Raw genomic sequence first — 22617 nt, forward strand, 5'->3', positions numbered from 1 at the left:
CTCGGATAGCCCACGTGACCAGACTCGGAGCCCAGTCAAGCAAACAGCCAAGCAAACAGCCAAGCAAACAGCCAAGCAGAACAGACTTGAGTCAGGCCCCCAAGAAGGGAAAGACAGCTGTATTTAAAATGAACATTCGTATATCAATAGTTTAATCCCTTTGAACTGAGGCATATTCTGTTAAGCCGAGTAGTCATCTCCAATTCTATCACATCACAAAAACGACAGCTTCTCCAATGCAGCTTAGACCGTCCACTGAAATCTCACCCCTCGTTCTCATCAACCAATGATATCGCTGCCCATCTAACCCCAACATCCGACATCGGGCTCCAAGTGGGATCTCAGTGAAAGAATTTGCCAGTCTAAACTTCATCCATATACAATCTGTCACTTTAATAGTAATTGCGTGCTTCTTGGCGCTTAGTATCGGAGACGATTTGGAGAAAATTTCCTGATTTCGAGAACAAAATGGGGTTCATGTCGGGGTCACTTTCCTTTCTCCAAATCTTTGGAAAGTGAATGCGAGCATACGGAAAGCTTGGACTTGATTGACTTACAACATGTTGAGCTCAGACAAGGTTGATCAGGAAGGACAGGTTTTGTCTGGAGAGGTTGTTGATGATCCTGGTCATGCTCATGATGCAGTCTTTGGAAAGATCAGTGATGATGGGCCAAATTACCGAAATGTGAGAAACCACCAAAAGTCTAGATCTACGAATGGCAAGGTCAATACTAACATGTCTAGGTCGGATGGCTTGGCACGGCAGGTCTCATGATGAAAACCCAACTAGGCCTCGGCATCCTTTCCATTCCATCTGTCTTTGATACCCTAGGCATGATACCCGGCCTAATCTGCCTCTGCGTTGTAGCAGCCATAACGACATGGTCAGATTACATTGTTGGTACTTTCAAGCTTCGACATAGAGAGGTTTATGGTATCGATGATGCAGGTGGGTTGATGTTTGGGAAGGTGGGCAGAGAAATCTTTGGCTTCGCTTTTGGCCTTTGTAAGTGACCTGTATGAACCATGTATTGGTGGGAAATAAGCTGATTCATTTTTGGCAGATTGGACATTTGTGTGTGGTTCCGCCATGTTGAGTGTCTCGATCGGTTTTAATGCTGTTTCCAATCATGGGACCTGTACAGCTGCTTTTGTGGCTGTTGCAGCTGTTACTGGCTTCATCTTTGCGAGTATTCGTACACTTGGGAAACTAAGCTGGCTCGCTTGGTTAGGCCTAGTCTGTGTTATCACCTCTGGTAGGGTATTACAACTCAACTTGGACTACCCTTGCTGACATTTTAATAGTCATCGTTCTCACAGTCGCAGTTGGTATCCAAGATCGACCCGCCGCAGCTCCAAGGGATGCCATCTGGGTATCAGACTATCACCTATTCAAGAAACCCAGCTTTACCAACGCCATCTCAGCTATCTGCGCCCTTATCTTCGCATACGCCGGCACGCCTGCGTTCTTCTCCATTGCAGCAGAGATGAGAGATCCCAGACACTACACCAGATCACTAATACTGTGTCAAACTGTAATTAGTGCTTGCTATATCGCTATTGGCTGTGTGGTGTACTACTTCTGTGGCTCATACGTTGCATCGCCTGCGCTTGGCTCGGCGGGTGTTTTGATCAAGAGGGTTAGCTACGGAATCGCACTTCCTGGGTTGATCGTCACTACTATGTTGACCTGCCATGTAAGTTTGCCCTGAACCTCTTGTGATCCCGTGCAAGCTTTGGAGTCATGATGCTTCAAAGTGTTTATCCATGTAGCCGTGCGAACCCTCCTAAGTACCTAAGAAACTAACGTTGAGTCATAGCTGGCGAGCAAGCACGTGTTTGTCCGTGTATTGAGAGGGTCTAAGCATTTGGCTGCCAATACCTTTGTCCATTGGGCATCCTGGATAGGATGTACGTTCGGCATCACTGTGGTGGCGTACGTCATTGCCAGTGGAATACCTATTTTCAGTGGTCTCGTTTCGCTCATTGGCGCTCTACTTGCCACGTCACTGTCATTCCAGCCTATGGGCTGTATGTGGCTATACGATAATTGGAAGCGTGGAAAGCAGGACCGATCTGCCACTTGGTACATCGGTGTGCTGTGGAGCTTCACGATTATTGTCCTGGGAACCTTCTTGACTGTGGCTGGAACGTATGCTTCTGTGGTGGACATCATTGCATCGTATAAAGTATCTGGTGGATCAGCGGCTTGGTCTTGTGCCGATAACTCTGGATCTTCATAGTTGACTTTGTTTTTTGAGTTCCTTCAAAGTTTCTCCTCACCCAGATTACACTTTGAAGCATTGTAACTCTGTTGCTCGCAGATGAGCTCTTTCTTTTGCCCTCGCCTGATATAAGGTTTAGAAGGATGAATAAAATGACTTGGTTACCCCCCTTCTAGTCTCTCGTTTCTCTTTCCTTCCACCAACCACAACCTCCCTCTAAAACACCTTCTTCTCAAAGAAACCAGTCTATAAAACCACTACCACTCAAAATCACTACTAGTCAGAACCTACCACTCCAAACAGCTACCACTCAGAATAAACATCCTACAACAGTCGAATAAGATGTCTGACAACGACGACGTGTACAAGTATGAGTACAAATACGACCCAGAAGTAAGGGAATGTGACATCGAAGACGCCGAGGGAACGACTGCAGAGGAATTGTACCAAGAGCATGACAAGGTGGACAAAGACCGTGAAAAGCCAGATGAAAAGTCAGAAAAAGATCATGCAAAGTCGGACAAAAGCCATGAGAAATCGGACGGACACAAGGAAATCCCGGACGACGAGAAGGATTATGAACGTGATGAGGCGATCGAAAAGGTGAAGTTGAATTTTACCGACAAGCATTCTAGATACGAATCATAGGATCTTCGAAGTCGTCACCAGACAGGATCGGTCTCTATCAAATGGATCTTCTTACCTCAATACCCCAGAGATAAAAGTAAATCCAGCATATGCGTACATGCCTTGCTCTCTCTGATGAAGGCAGGGCACAGTGATCTCCTGCAGTGTTGACATAATCCCGCCGCTTCGCAAGAATCCTTTATCCTTTCCGAGCCCCCTGTTCCCTCAAGCACATCCACACCGTTATCCAAAAGCATGCGAATTGCGTCTATATTACCAGCTGCTATTGCAGCAGATGTAGGTGTTGTCGTTCCATTCTCCCCGCATCTGATATTGATATCCGCACCAGCCTCGATGAGGAGTTTAGCGCAACAGTGTATACACTCAATGTCATCTCGGGAACGACAGACGCGCCAAGTCTGCTTCAATGAGAGAATTAAGGGTGACTCCAGCCCTTCATTGAGGGCGTCGATGTCAGCACCAGCGTTTAGAAGTACCTTCATCGCACCTTGACTCCCACTGACGGCTGATCCATGTAGCGCTGTACCATGTTCACCGCCAAAGGCCCTCATATCCGCTCTAAAGTGCAGGAGAAGCTTCACTCTCTCTTCTTGACCTTAAAAATCGCCGTGTGATACAGCAGGCTCTCCCCGGACCTGCCTCGTATATTTGAATCAGCACCTTGCAGGAGCATGTGCAACAACGAAAAGTTAGATGTGTAAGAACTGGTGACATTCTGGGTGAAGGCTGTGATTGCCGAATTATATATGAAGAGTTTATCTGGTCGCGAGCCAACTTGTCTCCAGATGGCAGGAATATATTCGCCGCCTTTGCCCCGTGTTCTGACTGTGTCCTTTAGCATCTTTATGTAAGACTCTTGGCTGTGGTCGGCTTCGGCGATAAGGGTCCTGTAGAGTAGAAAATGTTTGTTGCTCGCAGCCCTGTTCAGTGGGAATGGCAGCATCGTTACTAAGCGACTTGAACGCGCTGCGAGGAGTAGCCTCGCAATCTGCACTTGGTCCTCTTCTTGTGCACTGGAACCAGAACCTCCCAGTGACCCGAGAACCCTGTCAATCTTTGTATCCCCGGGCTTCTGAGTATCAATGATATGTCCAACCATGTCAACATGCCTTTTCCTGACAGCGATTGACAATGCGCTAGAGAGGCCCTGCTGCTGAGGAAAGATGTGACAACCCCCCACCTCGAATCTGAGCAAGAGGTCGAGTCTTCCCCGCTCGACTATTTCAGTTGTGATCACATGGCACTCTTCAGTAAGCTTAGACACGTCGGCGCCGTGGCGCAAAAGGGTGCTGAGCATTTCGAATCTACTTTCAAGCTCGCCCTTAACTCGACGGCGGTCAAACCTGTTGTCTCTGAGCTCGTTGACAGCGAACTCTAATGCGGATCTTCCGAGCTCATCCGCGGTGTTCAAATCCATGCCGCTTGATAGTAACTTTGTGACTATCCTCTTCTGACAGTTGTCCTCGTGAGTCATCCGGGATGGCAGTGTATGTCCGAACAACCACTTACCCGAGCTGCTGCGAGCGTAGTGTTTCTTTGCTGAGCAGAGAAAATCCAAAACTAGCTTGTAAAGTTTGTCAAGCCCTGTTTCAAAATCAGTCCGTAAATCGACCGATTCTTCACGGCGATAAGTCGCTTCAATGACATTGTTCCGCGAGATGACGCGAATTACTACCTCCAATCCTTCTAGGATAGCACTGCTAACAGCAGAGGCGTTGAGGCAAAGCCACGAGATATTAACGCGGTGGATTAATCTCATACATAGCGACTTCAGGAGAGGACTGCTTTGACGCCCGCCCAAGGCGAAGCAGAGCGTGTTGGGTCGAACGAGACCACTGCATCCGCAATAGTCATCGTCTCATGAACTGCTCCTGCCATCTTCTCCAGGACATCTTGGACAGCCATTTCCTTTCCATTGAGTCCTGGGAGACGCCAACGAGATTGACGTTTTTCGCTTTTTCTCTAGAGTATTCTCGATGATTCGAATGATGTCGCCAAGAATTCGCAGTTGGTCGGTCTCGTTGTCGATTTGGAACATGGTTCGATCGCTTTCACAAAGACTGGAGATTGAGATGGCCCAAAGACTCTTGATTGAAAGACCATCTTTGGCATCAAAGGCATCCTGTTGCTGGATAGCTGGTGCGTCGACTGCATTGGTATCTAGCTTTGCGGTACTTGCGTCCGTGCAGCTTCCGTGTGCAGCAAGCGCTACGCCACTGAGGTTTCCAACAGCCATCCTGATAATATTTCAGCATTGACTGGGTAGAGGGTGCCGTATAATATGTAAGAGATTGCTTCGTGTGGGTTGATTTTGAGTACAGCACTCTAATTTGTTCCCCTCTCTAAGCCCCGATCAGGCAGGCGTCTGACATGCATCTGCTTACCTTGGCATCCTATGGAGGGTGGTATAGTAGTGGGATTGGCCCTGAAATGAATCGTTTGGGTCCATATTTCCCAAACGGTGATTTTTGCAGCTTACGAGGTTACCAGAAGTAGCACAGCCCGGCTTAAGACAACTTGTCGCGGAATGATTCTGCCTTTCCCACAGCATACTTGTTTCAGCCTAGCAGCTATATTACCAGTTTCGTATGCGGCTCCGCCGTACCGCCGCAGAGAATAAGCCTCGGTCTTCAAAAGGACAGCCATGATAACGAACTTTTTGACGCTATGTGGATTCTTAATCTTGACTTCAGTAGTTAAAACGTAGACATGAGCCGTATTAGCGGGTCATCGCGGGGCACATTTCACATCATGAGTCAGGTTTCGAAATTCAGGGCACAGAACTGCCAGGAGTCAAGCCACAGATACCGGAAATTAACAATGGGACATTGGTTAAATACCATTCGCAATTAGTCCGGAAACAATGTGAAAATGGTGTTTTTTCAGCTCTTGTTCCTGACAAGGCTGGGTCTAAGTGGGTCATGATATAGCACTATTAAATGCCAGCTCCCAGATAGCTTCAATAGTTTTCTGCCAAGCGAGCCCGTTGCACTGGAACTATTGGGACTACTATCACGCCGCCAATTCCTAAGGCCCCATAGTGGACAGTTTGACAAAAAGGAGTCATTAACTGATAACTATAAGTACAGCCCTGGGAAAGAAACCATCACTGGTCCCAGCGTGTTAACCCCTACCACAGTCATTCCTTTTACAACATTACCTTCGTCATGCGTTCTTCTCACCAGCTACTTACCCTTCCTGTCTTCGCAGGCATCGCTGCCGCCGGACTATGCAGACCAGGCACCTCTTCGATCACCACAGCCATTGCTGCCATTGAGACTGAAACAAGCGTCAATGCCGACACCAAGACGTCTCTTACACAGACCCTGTCATTCTCTGCCTCGGAAACTATTCCAGCCACTACCCTTGAAACATTTGTTCCTGTCACAGAGAGCTCCGTATCTGAGACTACTACCGCTCCTCTCATCGAGACCTCTGCGCCCGAGACTACCACGGCTGCTTTCGCGGATTTCACCAGCGACACAACCCTCGCCACAAGCTTTGTGTCTTCCAGCACTGCTGAGACAACAAGTGCTTCGGAAATCGCATCCTCCCAAGCCACAACTACTACATCACCTGTCTTTCCCCCGCAGCCAATCATCTGCCCTGGATCAGACAGAATGTGTCTATACAACATGGACATTCGATGCGACTATCAACTGGCAGGTCTACCCAAAGATGGCAACATGAGCCTCGACGAATGCGCCGAGAAATGCGGTAACGATGCAAGTTGCATCCTTTTCTCCTGGGCTCCCTCTGACTCTTCGTGCTCCATGGGTTCCTATGACGATCTTGAGGTGGAGGATTTGATTCCAGGCGTGGTGAGCGGTACGAAGGGAGAGTGTGAGGAGCCAGAGCCGTGATGAGAGTTGATTCGGCACACTGAAGAAAGGTCTTGATTCATCTTGATCTAGGAAAGTCCGTGAGATGGATTTAACAAATATCCCCTTTTGTATATTCTATTATATGTGTTACCCCCCAATGCTCAACATCGATAATGTCCTTTCTCTTCTAGAATATTGTTTCCCGTGGCCAAGGGCTCATCTCTTGTAGTCTAGTGGAAACAGGTAAGAGGGGAGAGGAGTCAAGTAAGGGCCAGGGGCAGGCTTTCGAATACACTGCTAAAATTTGGCATAGTAAATACAGAACTTTTGCTAAGGAGGTGACATGCACCATTAAAGAGTTGTTGGACCACTTTAAGTTATACTCTTGGCTTGGCTTGTTTTTAGAAACACGCGGGAATCAATCTCTCCGGCCAAAGCGGCTTTTGAGATACATAGTACGTCAGACCTTTCTCTCCGGCCCGGAGCTAACTTTCCAAATCGGTATCAAATTTTGGTCTCATGGAAATACAATGGCTCTCGGCTTTCCAAGTTACGACAAGTAAGATTTAAGTTTTATACTGAGGTTATAATCAACAAGACACCCGAAGGATGCTCATCCATCCACATCTAACCATCAGAACCCATATTCGCGACTTGTCCACAAGGCCCATTACTGGCACTCGTAACGAAAGCGTATCCTCTCTGATCAGGCGGCGGGGACAAGCCCGAGAAGATACAATTCGTAGTTTACTGGCAGAGCACACAACAGTTGTAAGGTGAGGTTATACCCGAAGAAAACCCCAGGGTGTTGGCAGTGTTATAGTTGAACAAGTTTATGCCTTGTCCACCATTGGCGGTGGTAACGATATCGTCGGAGCCACAGGCTGCGTACGCTGTATAGGTCGGGGCTGTAGCTGTTTTGGTGTCTAGACAACTGCTGTTAGAGCTTTTTCTGGTGGTGACTATTCGAGAGCATTGAAGTAAGATGTCCAGTAATAACAAATTGCATTCTGCGTTACGATATCCTTTAAATTTTTGAACCTTCGACCTTCATCATCACACTCTTGATCTCCAAGAAGTTATCCATACTGTACAAGTACCCTTCCCTCCCTTGTCCTGAAGCCTTGTATCCTCCAAAAGGCAAATCCCTTGCAGTCGTAGGACTGGTGCAGTTGATACCCACGTATCCCGAGTTCAGCTTTTGAGTAACCCTCATAGCCCGGTCAACATTCTTGGTATACACAGCAGCATATAGACCATATTCTGTATCATTCGCCTTCTCGACAGCTTCTTCTTCGGTCTTGATGACGTTGATGTTGACAACTGGGCCGAAGATCTCTTCCTTCATGATTTTGGCGTCTTCAGGAGTGTTAAGGAAGATAGTTGGCTCGATAAAGTAACCGCCCATTTTGTCGAGGTTACCATTTCCGCCGAGTTCGAGAGTGCCGGATTTCTTGCCCTCGTTGATGTAGGATAATACTTTCTCATATTGAACCTTGTCGGCTTGGGGACCTTGCTTGACACCCTCTTCAGTCGGGTTTCCAACCTTGGCGGCAGCGAGTGCTGTTTTGCAAGCCTGAATGAACTTATCTGCAACGGAGTCCTGCACATAGACTCGAGAGTTGGCCATGCAGACTTGTCCGCTGTTCCACTGGATGCTATTCATAGTGTCCTTGGCTGCCTGCTCAAGGTCGGCGTCTTCGAATATAATGACAGGCGACTTTCCACCAAGTTCAAGAATGACCTTCTTCAAGTTGGACTTGGCAGCAGCCTCCTGAATTCCGCGACCAGTGGGACTGGAACCAGTAAAGCTGATTGCTCGAACATCCATGTGAGACGCAAGGGTAGCACCAGAAGGGTTCCCGTGGCCAGAAATAACATTAAAAACACCAGGAGGAAACCCCGCCTTCTGGATAAGTTCCGCAAACTTTGCTGCTCCAAGTGGTGCTTTCTCGCTGCTCTTGACAACCACTGTGTTACCAGTAATAAGTGCAGGAGCCGATTTACCAGCAAAGAACAAGAGTGAAGCATTCCAAGGGATAATAGCCGCGACAACACCAAAAGGCTGTCGAAGAGTCATGGTCACATAACCAGGCGTGTTGAGACTTGCCTGACCCTGAATATGCGGCCAGGCCTCAGCATAATGCTCATAAGTCCCCGCAGTGATGTGACCTTCCAGGAATTCGGAAAGAGGACGGCCCATAGACTTGGCTTCGAGGAGTGCCAGTTCATCGGTGTGCTCGCGGATTAAAGCGGCGAGTTTCTTCAAGTACGCGCCACGCTTTGCGGGGTCCAAGGCAGACCATTCTGGGAATGCGCGGGCAGCGGCTGCGACAGCTCTGTTGGTATCATCTTTTGTAGCTTCGGGGACTGGCAATTGTCAGTGTGTGAGGTCTGGACATATGAAGGTTGTGTGTACCATCGGCTACTTTTTCGCCTGTTGCTGGGTCGTAGAGGGGGAATGAATTGCCGTCTGATGCCTCGACCAACTATGACGCATTAGTATCCATCTCAACAGGTTGGTGGGATACATACTTCACCATCGATAAGCATGCGAGGCTTGAATGCCTCAGGTGTAATTCTCTCGCCCATTGTCACGATAGGTCAAGTCGTTTAGATAACAGTGAAATAAGATTGAGACATCAAGCCTCAGCGGGGAATTTATATGACGAAGACGTTTCACATGACATCAACCACTATCCAAGTTGGCAACAAAGCCGAAATGTGCCGCCCCCGCCGCACTAGAGCAGAGAGTATGGAACCTTATTATGGGTTGAAATGCGATGGTGAGGGGAATTTTCTTGGTGAAACGGGCAGAATGGGGCGCTTGGTCGGCCCGGTCCATACAAGATCAAGATCTTCATGAAGTGGAGTCCATAGTTGTGACGTTGGTGACGGTAGATGTATGAGGCCTTGTATCGTATCATGAACATGTATTCGCATGATTTTAAGAATCTGACATGCATAACCTTCTTATATCCACCAATCAATTGCCTTTTACGTGGCTTTTTCGGTAACCTATCTGTTCTTGATGAATGTCCCCCACTCGATGAAACACTCCTCGGTTAACATATCCCGAAATCCTCAACAGGATGTTCCTCATCCATAAAGAGTTCATCGATATCCAATCCATACAGATAACAGTCTCCTACCAAGCTCCATCGCATGTCATCCCTCTTTCGTAGAATAAAAGGGTCAGTTGAGCCTGGGAAGTAAACTACCTTGTCACCCGTCCTTGCATCAGGACCCGCAAGGCCCATTGATCCCTCGTCTGTGGTAAAAAGACAGTGATTATAGCTAGCTTCCATCATTTTCTGAAAGAATTCACGAAGACGATAATAGTCTGCATTAGAGTCTGAGATAGGTCTTCCGATACTGCGCCACCAGAGGTAGAACTCGTGATCGCGGAGGAACATCGATGGGTCTGCTTCTTCGAGAATACCTGTTCCATAGTGCCGGTACCATTGTGTAAAGCCATCATCATCCTTGGAACGGTCACCATGGTACATTCCAGCGATTGTGGCAGCAAAAGCGTGCGACACTGAATCCTTTGACCCTCTCCACCCAGGAATACAAGTTCTCGCAAGCTTTTCCCACTCTTCCATCACAGACGCGAAAGCTGCCGTGCCAGGAGCATGGCTAACACCAGCCGGAAGTTCAATGCTCACTGCGCGGACAGTATCGACCATCTTACCCTTCAAAGTCAAAGTCCCATCAGCTGAGAATTCAAGACCTGGTAGATATTTCCTAGCCAAGTCTTCCCGCGGGACACTCATCAGCGTGTTGTCTGCAGCCCGATAGTGATAGTGACTTGGAGCTTCTCTTCGATAAGGAGGAGACCAGTAATACTCAGAAACGTTTCTCTTAGACGAATCCGTGAAGTCAGGAACCCAGGACGGAAAATGGCCAAGGCCTGCACATTTCAGGATCTTCAAATCACCTGTTGAGGTAAGAACAGCCTCTGTGAACTGCTTAAAAATCTCCCCCACAGGTAAATGATAATCGACTTCAATAAAGCCTGGTTCGAATAAGCCCAAGATTCCATAAATCTTATCCCGTACTTCAGACGTTTCGCACAAACGGCTGTACTCTAGGATACTAATGGGGTTCCGATTGTCACTTGAAGCCTCTAACAATCAATCTAAGGCCAAAGACATGACTGCCGGGGTCAAATCCCGAAATAGGATGGTCCCCTCCTGTAGAAATGCCACTTGCTTGGCCTGAAAAGTCCTCTTTCCAACTCTCGCTGACATTTCGCCAGACGGTAGTATCGTCTCCGCACATGATAATTGCTTTGCGTGAGAGGGCGATTTCTTGGATTACCCAGGTGCGGTAGAACCAGGGTCGTTTGAAAATTTCAACCCAGGCTTTGCGTTGCACATCTGGAGGCGTTGACGAGTTTGCGGGAGGATCATCCTTGAACTGATCGAACACTAGGTGCGAATCGTGTGCTGCGTCGCCAAGCCAAACTATGACTTGTTTTGCCGATTTGTAAATATCGCCCATGATTCGAACTTGTTGGTTTCGTTCGTGGTAAAGGGATTGGTTAATACATAATGCGTCTACCCAAATAGTTCTAACAATATCTGCAGAACGAAGATGAATGAGTGCAGAGTGTAAGTTTGGCGTTATCGATGTTTCGGTGCCATTGAGTGTTATAGACCTGGCTGGTTCGATGTCGCCCCATACGTACGACAAAGCTTCATATTCTGGCTGGAACGTGATATCGCTGTCGATCAAGCGGCCACTTAGAGGGTCAGATCGGTTAGCTGATGGTAGGAGCTCCAGAAGTCGAAACGAACTGCTTCCTAACAACAGTTTGTAAGCGCTACTTGCAGAGCTTGCAGGATTGGCAGAGCCAACCGCAGGATCCCTAGTCTTCGGTACCGTACGCGGAAGTTCCTGTCGGCCTTCCACCAGCTCCTTCACTTTCTCGTCCAAAACTTGTCGTTCTGCAACAACAGTTTCAGATATCTTTGCTCTCGTGTCAGCGTACGACGGAACATCCCACTTCCCGTCTTTCGAAAGCTTTTCCTCGATTATCCTGATGACATCCAATTGATCAGCAATATCCCACCATCTACCGACCTGTCTCATAGCCGTCATAGCATCGACGCACAACCCAGGACAGGTCGGATCTGCTCCTGCGTCTAGAATTAATCTAGCAGCCTCAAGGTTGTGCTTGGTGACGGCTAAGTGGAGCCAATTTGTCTCAGTGCGCTTCTGCTCATTCTTCGAGTTTTGTAGCTGAGCGAACAGGACTTGGTCGATATGAGGACGAGGATATTCCTTGATAAGATACTCGATCTCTCTGATATAAGACATGTCTTGCATCAGCCAAAGGCCTGTTCTGCCCCATGAGTGTGGGTCGGTCGGCAGTTCCGGACCGTACTCGTTGACACACCAGCGTAGGAGATCTAAGTGTTTATTCCTCAACGCCTTTTGCTGTAGAGCTATCGGACTCAATCTGATCCCACGCGATGTAAGCAGCTTAGCCATTCCAACGCTCTTCGTGTTCAGAGGAACCTGATTCAATAGCACACCACGTTCCAGTAAATCTTTCGCCAAGTCGAGTTCATCAGACTCAACAAACCACGTCAATACCGCTTGATAATTTGAATTGGGAAGATTCTGGGCCTTCGTTACAAAAGCCTGCAGAAAATCCAACAGATCCAAATCACGATCCGAAACAGCGATGGCAATTTCCACAGGCGTATATTCTTTACTGACCGCCCCGCGATCGAAAGCGCACCACCTCTTCAAACCCGGGTCTTCGCCGTGCGCGATCAGAGCTTCGATGACTTGCATGTGCAGACCAGCAGCTGCAGCAAGCATTGCCGTCCCAAACATTGAACCCTCGCCTTGTCCGCCGTCTATGATTCTTGGGTTGGGGATGTTCGCTGGGACGCCGTATTCCAAGATATCCTCAACTTCATCTTTATCTCCTTGATAACAAGCGATGTGAAGAAGCATGACAAGGCCCGGATCTTTCTTGTCATATGCAAGACCTTCGCTTATGAGTTTGTGTATAATACCACCCCAACTGGCGCTGATCCACATCTTCCAGAGAGGTCTGTTGTAGTTGACCCCTGGAGGCCAACCAACCCAAGTCATGTCCCAGATACGCTGGGGTGATATCAGAGCGTCGAGTGTAACCTGAAGAAGATTCACGTTTTCTTCATCTTCGAAAGGTACTTCTGAAACCTCTCTCTCTTTAATAATTTGTTCTGGGACTACCCTTTTCTGCAATGTCGAAGGGTCGGCGCCGCAATGCAGTAGATAATGAAATAGATCCGAATCTCCCAGAACGCAAGTATAATAAAGAGGAGAGTATCCGTCTTGGTCGACACAATTCACCCTCGCTCCATGTTCCATCAGCAACTTCACCATCTCCTGAAGCTCAGGGTTAAACTGCGCCGGTGACCAGCCTTGCCCCTCCGAGTCCGGGTCTATTCTAGCCCGTTTAACCGCAACCTGTAGCACATCATCCTCATCGACAAACAACTTCTTTGTCTCGTCTTTAGCGATCAGCTCCCTCGCGTTCCGGTACTCTGGCTTCCTCTCCTTTGATAAACACAGTCGGATCGCTTCGACATGATATTTCTTGAATACGGGAGATGAGCCATGCTGAGTGAAGAATTCGTCGAATTTGAGTTGTTCGAGGGATGTGAGGTATTGATCTTCGCTGCGGTAGGATGCTTCTGCGCTGTAAAGGTTGACAAGCCATTCTCCAGCAATTTTTGCTTCCATTGTGACTGATGGTGAAGGAGACAGATTGTCGCTGACAGGAAGTAGCTTGGCTGCCTGATGAGTGGGGGTTGAGCATTGTGGATACATGGAAAAATAAGCCAATTTGTTGTATGGAGAACGATTAGGACAGTATTTTTTCAACAATTTGTAATGGGGCAATGCAGAACAAGAAACTGAACCTAGGCATATGAAAAGTGATACCTTGTATCGATAGATTGTATTTAATGGTTTGTTTTGATAGATAGGTAGATATGTCTCTTTTCATAATGCACACTAACCGCAGGGAAGGAGGTGGGGACCACTGGAACCCCTGCATCGGTGCTCACTGTTAGCAGTCCCCGCCTCCTTCCCTACCTACTAAGTCACCAGTAGTAGTCCCCACCTCCTTCCTTGCTAGGTACTCATGTTATCTTTGACTGCCATAGCTGATCTATCAGTGGCTAAACCTCATTTACGTATAACCGTATAACACACTGTCGATTGAAAGATCCCCTCACGTAATGACATCGCGGCGAAATCTGGGTTTAGAGAATAAGGTGGGAAGCGCATAAGGTCAACGAAACAATGAAGTTCTGGGTGGCCACCACGCTTCCCCTGATGCTGGAGTCAGGTGCCAAGTGGGAAAATCCTGATACTGCTTGAAAGATTTCCAGGACTCTATTCACTACTCATGATTCTTTCTGCAGCGCCACATAAGTCCATTCTCAAGTTTGGAACCTAAACCACCAGCGCGCACTAGATCTCTTTGTGTTGTGCCATAAGGCGCCTGGCCATGCCATGGATACTGGAGAGGCGGTCACTTTCCATTGTAAACTTTCTGCGTGGATACTCTTGGATGAGTACGATCAAACCTCTTCTTTCTTCCCCTGTAATATCAATTATCCTCGGTTGAGCTGACGATATCGCCATGCTAACCACCTTCCTACATAGTAAACACGACAGACATTGAGATATAACATATCGCCCTTATCAATCGACCCATTTCTATTTTTAAGTCATCTTCTCTTGAACAAGGATGACGCCAACAACTCCCAGATAAATGACTCGCCATGTGATAGGTCACAGCGCATGTTGTTGTCCAAGCAATAGCTCATTCACATACCTCTAATCACGTTCCTGTCGCAGATCAATCACTCTAAATCAAGCGTGTCTTAGCATCCCGAACGCCACTGTCCGTTTCTGTAGTTTCGATCCATCTGAATCAGCTAGCGCAAAAGCGTTCTTAGCCAGTTATGACCAGACAAAGCATTTTTTACACGAAAAAAGCCCGCGTTGACGCGTCTAGGAATCTGAACCGGCCTTCTTATCAGCAGCTATGCCTAATTCTAATGAAACACTCCGCTTGTGGCTTCTCTTGTCCCGCTCGCCAAGACACATAAACATTACTTAACAAATACCATCCCTCTTTCATTATTCACTTCCGCTAGGTCCTTCGATGCCGCTCAAAAATTGCTAACATGGGCCAGTACGGCTACTTGATACCGGACCGCTACGTCCGTGAAGTCCCCAACGAAGTCGACATGAACACGGCGAGTATTTTCTGGGGCTTTTCTCTCTGCGCGGCAGTCTTCACATTTACAAAGGGTAGCCAGCAGAGTTGGCGCGCTTGGAAAAGATGTCATCGCGTGACGGCGTATGTGGGTATGATTTGGGTGGTATGGCTGAGTAGTATGGTTCTTGGATGTTTGGCTTGGGGATTTCAGCGACAGTATATCACACCAAGGTATCCTGCTCGTGCCATCTCAATTGTCTCGGTTGTGCTAACCTGTTTAGCTTTGGCTTTTACTTTTCAGTCGGTTCGTTTCCCGATGCCTCTTCACGACAGGATCTAACAAGACAGCATTGTTTTGGGCACTGCAAGTCCAATTCCTTCTTCAGATCATCATCAACAGAATCGGTCTATTGATGGTCTCAAAGGACCGCGCCACCCGTCTCAAATGGCTCGTCTTTGCGATAATATTAGCCGTCAACATCAGCGTCTTTATCATCTGGCTGCCAGCCCGTTTGCAGATTAACGATCGGTGGATTTGGTTGAATGGTATCTGGGATCGGGTCGAAAAGGTTATTTTCGCTGTGGTAGATGGTGTTTTGAATGGGTATTTCATCTACCTTGTTCGATCGAGGCTTATCGAGAATGGATTGACGAAATATGTGCCGTTGTATCGAATGAACTTGGGGCTTATCTTTTTGTCTCTATCCTTAGATGTAAGAGTTGCAACATCTGGCTCTTTCACGGCTGACAGTTATAGGTGGCGTTGGTAGGACTCATGTCTTTACCAAGCAGCTTAGTGTAAGTGCCGATTCCCAGTTATGGCAATGGTTCGTTTTACTGACAGTCCAGCTACCTCTCTTTCCATCCAGTAGCCTACCTCCTCAAGCTCCAAATCGAGATGAAGATGGCCGAACTCATCACCAAAATCGTGCGATCTTCCGGTGCGCGCGGCGCAGACGACATGTATTATCACAGCTCCAACCTTACCAACGCGCGAGCTACAACAGCAACTCTAAAACCGAAAGAGAAGCCACTTGGAGGAACAGTTGGGGCGATGACAGGGAGAAACTCAACGCTTATACGAGGCGGCGACCTGGGTGATCTCGAAAGTTCTTTGGAGTCTGGGCGGAACGGGAGGGATAATCTGAGTGGGATTGTTAGGACTATTGAAACTACCGTGGATAGTGCGCCCGCGCATGTTGAGCCGGACTCGCCTACTACTGCGAGACATAGTGAATATGCGCAGAGTACGGCTAGTTCAACGGTGTTGGCTGGTAGATAGAGGCTGTACAGAGATTTCAATGTATGCAAAGAGTATTTATAGACCAAATGGCATCAAGCGCCAATGTCATGAGAAGACTCGGCATTAATTATTAATCTATAATCAGGCTTCCGTCAATGCATTATATCCTAGCACATCATCATCATCCTTTGCCGTTAAATCCATACCAGCAGTGTCCAACTCTACAGAGCCACAACAATGGCACCGGCGACAGCAGCGAGAACACCGGCAGCCTTGACCATAACTCCAGCACCAGCATTGTCGACATCGACGGAAGAAGGCTTGGCAGATCCGTCAGTGGCATCCTCGGAACCGGTGGCAGTAGCATTCTTGTGACCAGTAGCCGTGGGGCTATCAGTAACAAAGGTGAGGCTCTCAACATCGGTAGTCTCAGCAGCATCGGCAGCAGTCGCAGAAATCTTGGTAACAGTCGAAGTAGCATCGGTGGTCATGGGGGCAGTAATTGCGATACCGGTGTAATCGGCAGTATCGGTAATAGTCGTGTCGGAATCAGAGTACCACACTCCAGACACAAGGACCGAACCACTACGGCTCAAAGGCTCAGCGGCAGCAGTCTCCTCCGCCATGGGGTCGCTATCAAGGAATCGGGGTGTAACGGTCTCGGTGCCCTTGTATAGAGGACATCCTGGGACGCTCTTGGGAGGAGCTCGGCCGCCACCGCAGTCGACTCCTTCGCAGATTTCGAGAGTGTCGGAGACGTACCAGATGACCTTCTGGTACGTGTTTCCGTAGCCGGGTTCGGGTCGGACGGTCACGGTGCTGGTGAAGGAAGTGCAGCCGTCGATGTCGGTCTTTGCCGCGATAGGCAGGGTGTAGAGAAGGGCAGCGAGGGCGATAGAGCGAGCCATTTTTGAAGTTTAACGAATGTATAGCGGTTAACGATTGTATAAACGATAGTATATGGTTGAAGAACCGTGAATGTGAACTGGCAGAAGCTTGACATCAATTTCCTTCGGGGACTTTAGATGTTCTTAAAGCCCCTGCCAAGAAGTAAGCACTAACCATAGAGTATCCGTGCCGCATAACGTCCAGCTCCGGCCCAATTATCATGCCGATGGGCCGTCTGACAATGGCGCTATCTTGATCCTTCTGGGTCAAGTTCAGACGTGAAATCTTAAGCGATATCCACAAATAGCTCTTGCCAAGAGGAATCAGCGCAGGGGTTTTTGCCCTACAGGGCCAGTGAGGGGGTCGACGAAAATGAACAGTCAGCCTTGAGCTGTAATGATCGGCAGTCCTCCCTCGCGTAATTCTGTCCACCCTATTCCTGAAATGGCCGCGACCAACGCGTCTTCCAATTGCAACGCGAGAACCTGACAACGGTCTTGCGTCTAAGCCTCAACTCCAATCCCTCAAGACGTTAGCGCTGTGCCTGCTGAATTAAGGCTAATCTTTGAAAGTGAAGCAACACTCCACGATAGTCATGCAACGTAGCATTGCTTCGTCAATGACTCACCCAACGGCCTCTCTTCTACCTGAGATATCGAGATTGAGGCAGGAGATCTGGCAGAGACAAAATATTTCTAAGAGATAACAGTCGTTACAAATGATGGAGTAACAACTTACATAACGCGTTTATATTATAGTGGGAAAATTGTGCGATGATATTTCGACACTTACCCTTGAGCTCGATGGCGGCACTCAGCCATTGGCTTTTCCACGCCAAATTACCGTGTATACGCAAAGGAAGAACAAAAACAAAAAGGAAAAATAAACTTGCTCAAACAACTATTTTAATTAAGTGTCTCGGTTCATTTTATTTAAAGGTGACCCTCCAGCCTTGCGCTTTTGGTCTTTTATCTCCAGGTGAGACCTCGGTGAGCTCACCTTGTACGTGGGATTAAAGTGGATCATTTGACAAGCCCACCGAGTTCACACCTTGACAGGTACGTACCACAAATATTCTTTGGTGTCCATGAGAACGATCAGCCATCATCTCAACAACAGTTGAGCGCTGGATAGTTCGATTAAATGAGCGGCGCTGAGAAGTACCGCTAGCGAACACAGACGTTTCTGCGTACCTCGAGACGGCCGGGTGGAGGAATAATTGATTGATGGCATTGTTCCCTGAAGTGGAAAGAACGAAACCAGTGTTTCTTGAGGGGTACTTCGGGGGCGCATTTCAAGGCCTCATTAGATGTTACACAAGTCTGTGCTGACTACATATGAGGTGTTTCGACCTCGGAACCCGAGCCCAAAGCCTGATTCGGATACCTACATCGAAGTTTTATTCCAAAAGTCTCCTCACCCCTTCGCCTGCATTCCAGTAGGTTCGTTCAACACTGACAAAATGGCATCCAGTAAGTCAAACGCCAGTCCCAACTTCAACATTACCTGGTAACCTGTTGCTCAAGCTGATGAAATTCACGCCCCTGCGGGAGACTTGCGTGCTCTCTTCGACGAGCACCCGCTTCCGATTCTGTCTCCAGATACTGTCAAATTGATCTCTTTCTCAGAGTCGGCTGAGCTAGAGCAAACATCTACAGCTATAGATGCATTCAATGCGGCCTTGGCTGCTAACGATGTCGATGCTCTTCAGGCATGCTTCTTTGCAGAACAAGCTTACTGGAAAGACACGTTGGCTTTGACGTGGCACCTCCGTACCTTTAGAGAGCATCTACGAATTGCTAAGAGCCTTATTGAGACGAAACAGGCTAGGCGATGTGATAGCGAGTGGATCATAGAAGGAGCGGTATTTGTCCCAGCGACACCTACCATTGTAGGTACCATCTCCGATAGTATTGTATCTTCATAGGAACCATCTGTTGACGTCCTTCGTTGTGCAGCAATTCCTGGACGTGTCACTATGCTTCAGGACCTCTTCCCCAGCGGCTGCCTGCAGCGCAAGAGCTCTCCTCCTTCCTACCCGGAACACGACAAGCGGATTGGACTGGAAAATCTGGATTCTGAGCACAGATTTAACGCATCTGGACATCCAACCAGAACACCAAGACCTTCTACGGTTTCCCGGCCGGCGTCTAGGTAGAACAGAAGATATCGAGACAGACGTCTTGATCATAGGTGCTGGAAATAGGTCAGTGCCTATTAAGGCGTCGATGTTTGTGTTTAACCGTGTTCCAGCGGTGCGGCCCTCGCAGCTCGTCTCAAGGCTCTCGGTGTCAACAGTGTCATGGTCGAGAGACACGCAGATGTTGGAGATAACTGGGCTTTGCGGTACGATTGCATGAAGTTTCATATTCCAACACCAGCTTGTGATATGCCGTACATGGGTAAGTCTCATGAATGCAATAATGGAGATGACTGATCTTGACATCTGAAGGCTATCAGGACCGGTTTCGTGGGGAACATCTTCTCAGCAAAGACGAGCTGGCCGATCATTTACGAAAATATGTCGACGCCTTTCACTTGAACGTCATTACTTCTGTCAAGATCGTCTCGACAGTTTATGATAAGTCGACCAAGAGATGGATTGTAAAGATGAACACACCTGCTGCTAAATTCACAGTGACCGCAAAGCATCTGGTTCAAGCAACTGGCATCGGATCGCAAAAGCCTTATGTACCTGCCGTGCCCGATAAGCATTTGTTCAGGGGCTTGAGCATCCACTCTTCCGAGTATAAAAACGGACAAACTTTGGTAGATCAAGGGGTCAAGGTTAGTCATAAGTCACTGTCTCTATACGAGTTTCTAACCCGTCCAAGTCGGTACTCATCATGGGTTCAGCAAACACGGCCTTCGACATTCTCGGAGATTGCCAAGCAGCCGGCATCCAAGCCACCATGAACGTCCGATCTCCGACCTACATCGTTCCTGTGGAATACATCCGAAATAAATGGAACCTAGGGACCTATGACTTTGGCGTCGAAGTAGCAGATAGGATGTTTCTCACGCTGCCGGCCGTCGTAAGCGGACAATTACTCCGTAACTTATTTCACATGCTGGCCTCACAGGAGCCAGACCGCTATGAGACTCTCAGGAAAGCAGGATTTCCAGCTCTCGATAGTGCGGATCCGAGTCAGGCCTTGTGGTCGAATTTAATTGAGAGAGCAGGCGGACACTACATTGATATTGGTGGCACTGAGATCCTCACGCAAGGCAAAGCTGGCATTAAAGCAGGCGTTGAGCCTACTGCCTTTACAGAGACTGGTCTGCTGTTCTCAGATGGGAGTACAGCTGCTGCCGACGCCGTAATCTGGTGTACCGGTTTCGCAGACCGCGACGTTCGAGATACAACCGTTGACATCCTGGGAGGAGATCAGGCCCTCGACAGCGACAACCTTCTAGGTCCTCGTGAGATTGCTGACCGCCTTGGCGCAACATGGGGCGTGGACTCGGAAGGCGAGATCCGGGGCATGTGGAAACGCCATTTACATGTTGAGAATTATTGGGTCATGGGAGGTTTCACGGTGCAGCACAGGTGGTATTCGCGGGTTTTGGCGTTGCAAATCAAGGCGGCGCTTGAAAATATCTTGCCTCCTGCTTACTTGAGGTCGGAATAACGATGTTGTTGAGATTGCCTTGACACACGATCGCCGATTGAGTTTATTCGATAACCTAAGATAACGACGGTCTAGCTCTTTGGGTTCTTGGGAAATTCACTCTTTTGTATCCGTAGGGTAGTTTTAATTACTGAAGACACATGATGGGGTTACATCAAATCTTGATGGTGGACACGGTAATCTCAGCGCCACGCCGAGTGATACCTTGTGACATGCGATATCAAGGAAAGAAAAAGTCCACTATCGCCGATAATAACCTTGGAAGCTACATAATCTCACCATCCGCGTATACGGAGTAGCATGGCGTTGTATCCAAGATGCGGGACATTCCGTGCTGAGTCAGGAAACGAATGCGCCAGAGCTAAGCATGAGTCCGTGTTTCAGAGGTGCTCGTGTTTTTAATGAGAGGAGGTGATTCAAGATCCACACCCTTTCAATTGCCGGACCCAGAAGAGAACGGAACTGGTCGTTAATTAATTAGATTAGGCCTCCAGTTGACAGGTCGCAAGGTGATGCTCGACTGAGTATGGTTTGGGGCCTGGTAAGTCTACCGCCTGATCAGTGGCCCAGACTGGACAAAATCTGACCATGGTTGGAATAGCGATACTCCTGACTCCGCGATCCCAGGAAACCTTGTTTTACTGATGGTAAGCGTCAATTGAGATGAGTCCACGGTCTTGTCTTGATGTGCAATGCGCAAGTAGGTATGCGACAATAAGATCTACTGAGTAATACCGGGCTGCCTACTGCCAGTCATCGCAGTGACATACAGACAAACAAAAATATAAAAGATCAAAACTACAGTAACATGGAAGATTCCACTTCGCGGGGCGCATTAAATCGAAAGATTGCAATGGGGCACAGGGAACACTAGTAGCCGTTGATTGATCGTTTTACGGTCTCCGATTTCCTGGTTACAGTACAGGGCAGAACGAGACAGGGATGTCAAGACGGGATGAACCAAGACACCGAACAGTCAAATCTAGATGTTTCTTTTTAAAAGTGCCCCTAACACTCACGCGACAGACACACCAGTCGCTTATCAGATTGGCAGATGTAGATTATACGAGTATACCTACGGTGAAGCGCTCAGTCAACTGCGTCTGCAACGTCTGTGTTTCAGTTGACATGGGCGCCAGTCAGTGCATACGACACCTAAAACTCCACTGAACAGAGCCCAATGGGAAAAGCCAACCTAGTTTACCAAGCTTCGTCAGAGCCACAAAAATCTGTCACTGCAATCAAGCTTCTTTTTAAGAAAATGCTTGACTTGGATGACCCAGGAAATGGGCGAAGACGGACATGTTTTCAGAGAGGAAATCCACCTCATTTCCGGAATTGACAGGGGCACAAGTTAGCTCCATCAGCCCTGTCTTTTTGGGGGTTTGAGGCGCTCGAGGTTGACGTTTTGCTGCGGCAAAGGGAATGGAGTCAATTGCGCTCTACAACTGTCGCGACTTGAATGAAAAGACGATCAAGACTATAGTCTGCGCGAATGTTTCGTTGATCACACAAAAGCTTTGGCTGTGCGTAGTCTCATCGTATTAGCTCCGACACTGGCTGTCTAATGTTACAGTCCCAATGACCCATACAAAAATTAGACAGGCCATGGCTTCTAGAATTGGGGAATTCAGAGTTCTTCCTCCAATCATACCTCATCCTGCAAAGTGACATGCCTCAATTCGATCTGAAACACCAACAGACAGGGGACCACAATAATCTGTCATCGTGAACGAGGACACTCCATGCCCAAGTCCACCTTCAATCGTTCTATATAAGGTCAAGAAACATCTCTCATCTCAACTCTTCCCCTCCTCAGTCCAACTCTCTTTACTTTTCAACAAACTTCTTACACTCTTTAACCCTGGTGGTTCACACTCTCTTTTACACCCAAACAACAACAACAACAACAAC

At 48.1% G+C, this 22617-nt stretch overlaps 8 protein-coding genes across 8 annotated transcripts; 4 read left to right on the forward strand and 4 right to left on the reverse strand.

Annotated features, from left to right (window-relative positions):
- Positions 1–560: 560 nt before the first annotated feature.
- FIESC28_01989 (uncharacterized protein) lies at positions 561–2874 on the forward strand (the record flags this gene model as incomplete). The annotated part of the gene is made up of 6 exons (XM_031156139.1): positions 561–686; positions 746–1007; positions 1066–1257; positions 1307–1698; positions 1822–2190; positions 2560–2874. 6 exons carry the CDS (start codon positions 561–563, stop codon positions 2872–2874), a joined length of 1656 nt encoding a protein of 551 aa, XP_031019845.1.
- Positions 2875–3451: 577 nt separating this feature from the next.
- Positions 3452–5110, reverse strand: FIESC28_01990 (uncharacterized protein; the record flags this gene model as incomplete). The annotated part of the gene is made up of 2 exons (XM_031156140.1): positions 3452–4709; positions 4821–5110. The coding sequence occupies 2 exons, from the start codon at positions 5108–5110 to the stop codon at positions 3452–3454; spliced, it is 1548 nt and encodes a 515-aa protein (XP_031019846.1).
- Positions 5111–6041: 931 nt separating this feature from the next.
- On the forward strand, positions 6042–6737 carry FIESC28_01991 (uncharacterized protein; the record flags this gene model as incomplete). The annotated part of the gene is made up of 1 exon (XM_031156141.1): positions 6042–6737. The coding sequence occupies one exon, from the start codon at positions 6042–6044 to the stop codon at positions 6735–6737; it is 696 nt and encodes a 231-aa protein (XP_031019847.1).
- A 988-nt stretch (positions 6738–7725) lies between these two features.
- Positions 7726–9290, reverse strand: FIESC28_01992 (uncharacterized protein; the record flags this gene model as incomplete). Its single annotated transcript, XM_031156142.1, has 3 exons — positions 7726–9068; positions 9118–9187; positions 9234–9290. The coding sequence occupies 3 exons, from the start codon at positions 9288–9290 to the stop codon at positions 7726–7728; spliced, it is 1470 nt and encodes a 489-aa protein (XP_031019848.1).
- Positions 9291–9763: 473 nt separating this feature from the next.
- FIESC28_01993 (uncharacterized protein) lies at positions 9764–13448 on the reverse strand (the record flags this gene model as incomplete). Its single annotated transcript, XM_031156143.1, has 2 exons — positions 9764–10747; positions 10833–13448. The coding sequence occupies 2 exons, from the start codon at positions 13446–13448 to the stop codon at positions 9764–9766; spliced, it is 3600 nt and encodes a 1199-aa protein (XP_031019849.1).
- A 1457-nt stretch (positions 13449–14905) lies between these two features.
- On the forward strand, positions 14906–16222 carry FIESC28_01994 (uncharacterized protein; the record flags this gene model as incomplete). The annotated part of the gene is made up of 4 exons (XM_031156144.1): positions 14906–15103; positions 15222–15653; positions 15698–15738; positions 15790–16222. The coding sequence occupies 4 exons, from the start codon at positions 14906–14908 to the stop codon at positions 16220–16222; spliced, it is 1104 nt and encodes a 367-aa protein (XP_031019850.1).
- Positions 16223–16404: 182 nt separating this feature from the next.
- Positions 16405–17091, reverse strand: FIESC28_01995 (uncharacterized protein; the record flags this gene model as incomplete). Its single annotated transcript, XM_031156145.1, has 1 exon — positions 16405–17091. One exon carries the CDS (start codon positions 17089–17091, stop codon positions 16405–16407), a length of 687 nt encoding a protein of 228 aa, XP_031019851.1.
- A 1442-nt stretch (positions 17092–18533) lies between these two features.
- FIESC28_01996 (uncharacterized protein) lies at positions 18534–20703 on the forward strand (the record flags this gene model as incomplete). Its single annotated transcript, XM_031156146.1, has 7 exons — positions 18534–18543; positions 18598–18962; positions 19030–19277; positions 19325–19473; positions 19524–19858; positions 19906–20106; positions 20155–20703. 7 exons carry the CDS (start codon positions 18534–18536, stop codon positions 20701–20703), a joined length of 1857 nt encoding a protein of 618 aa, XP_031019852.1.
- Positions 20704–22617: the final 1914 nt, after the last annotated feature.

The sequence above is a fragment of the Fusarium coffeatum genome (assembly GCF_003316985.1).
Source record: "Fusarium coffeatum strain FIESC_28 chromosome Unknown BRIP53273_contig_43, whole genome shotgun sequence".
Taxonomy (NCBI): domain Eukaryota; kingdom Fungi; phylum Ascomycota; class Sordariomycetes; order Hypocreales; family Nectriaceae; genus Fusarium; species Fusarium coffeatum.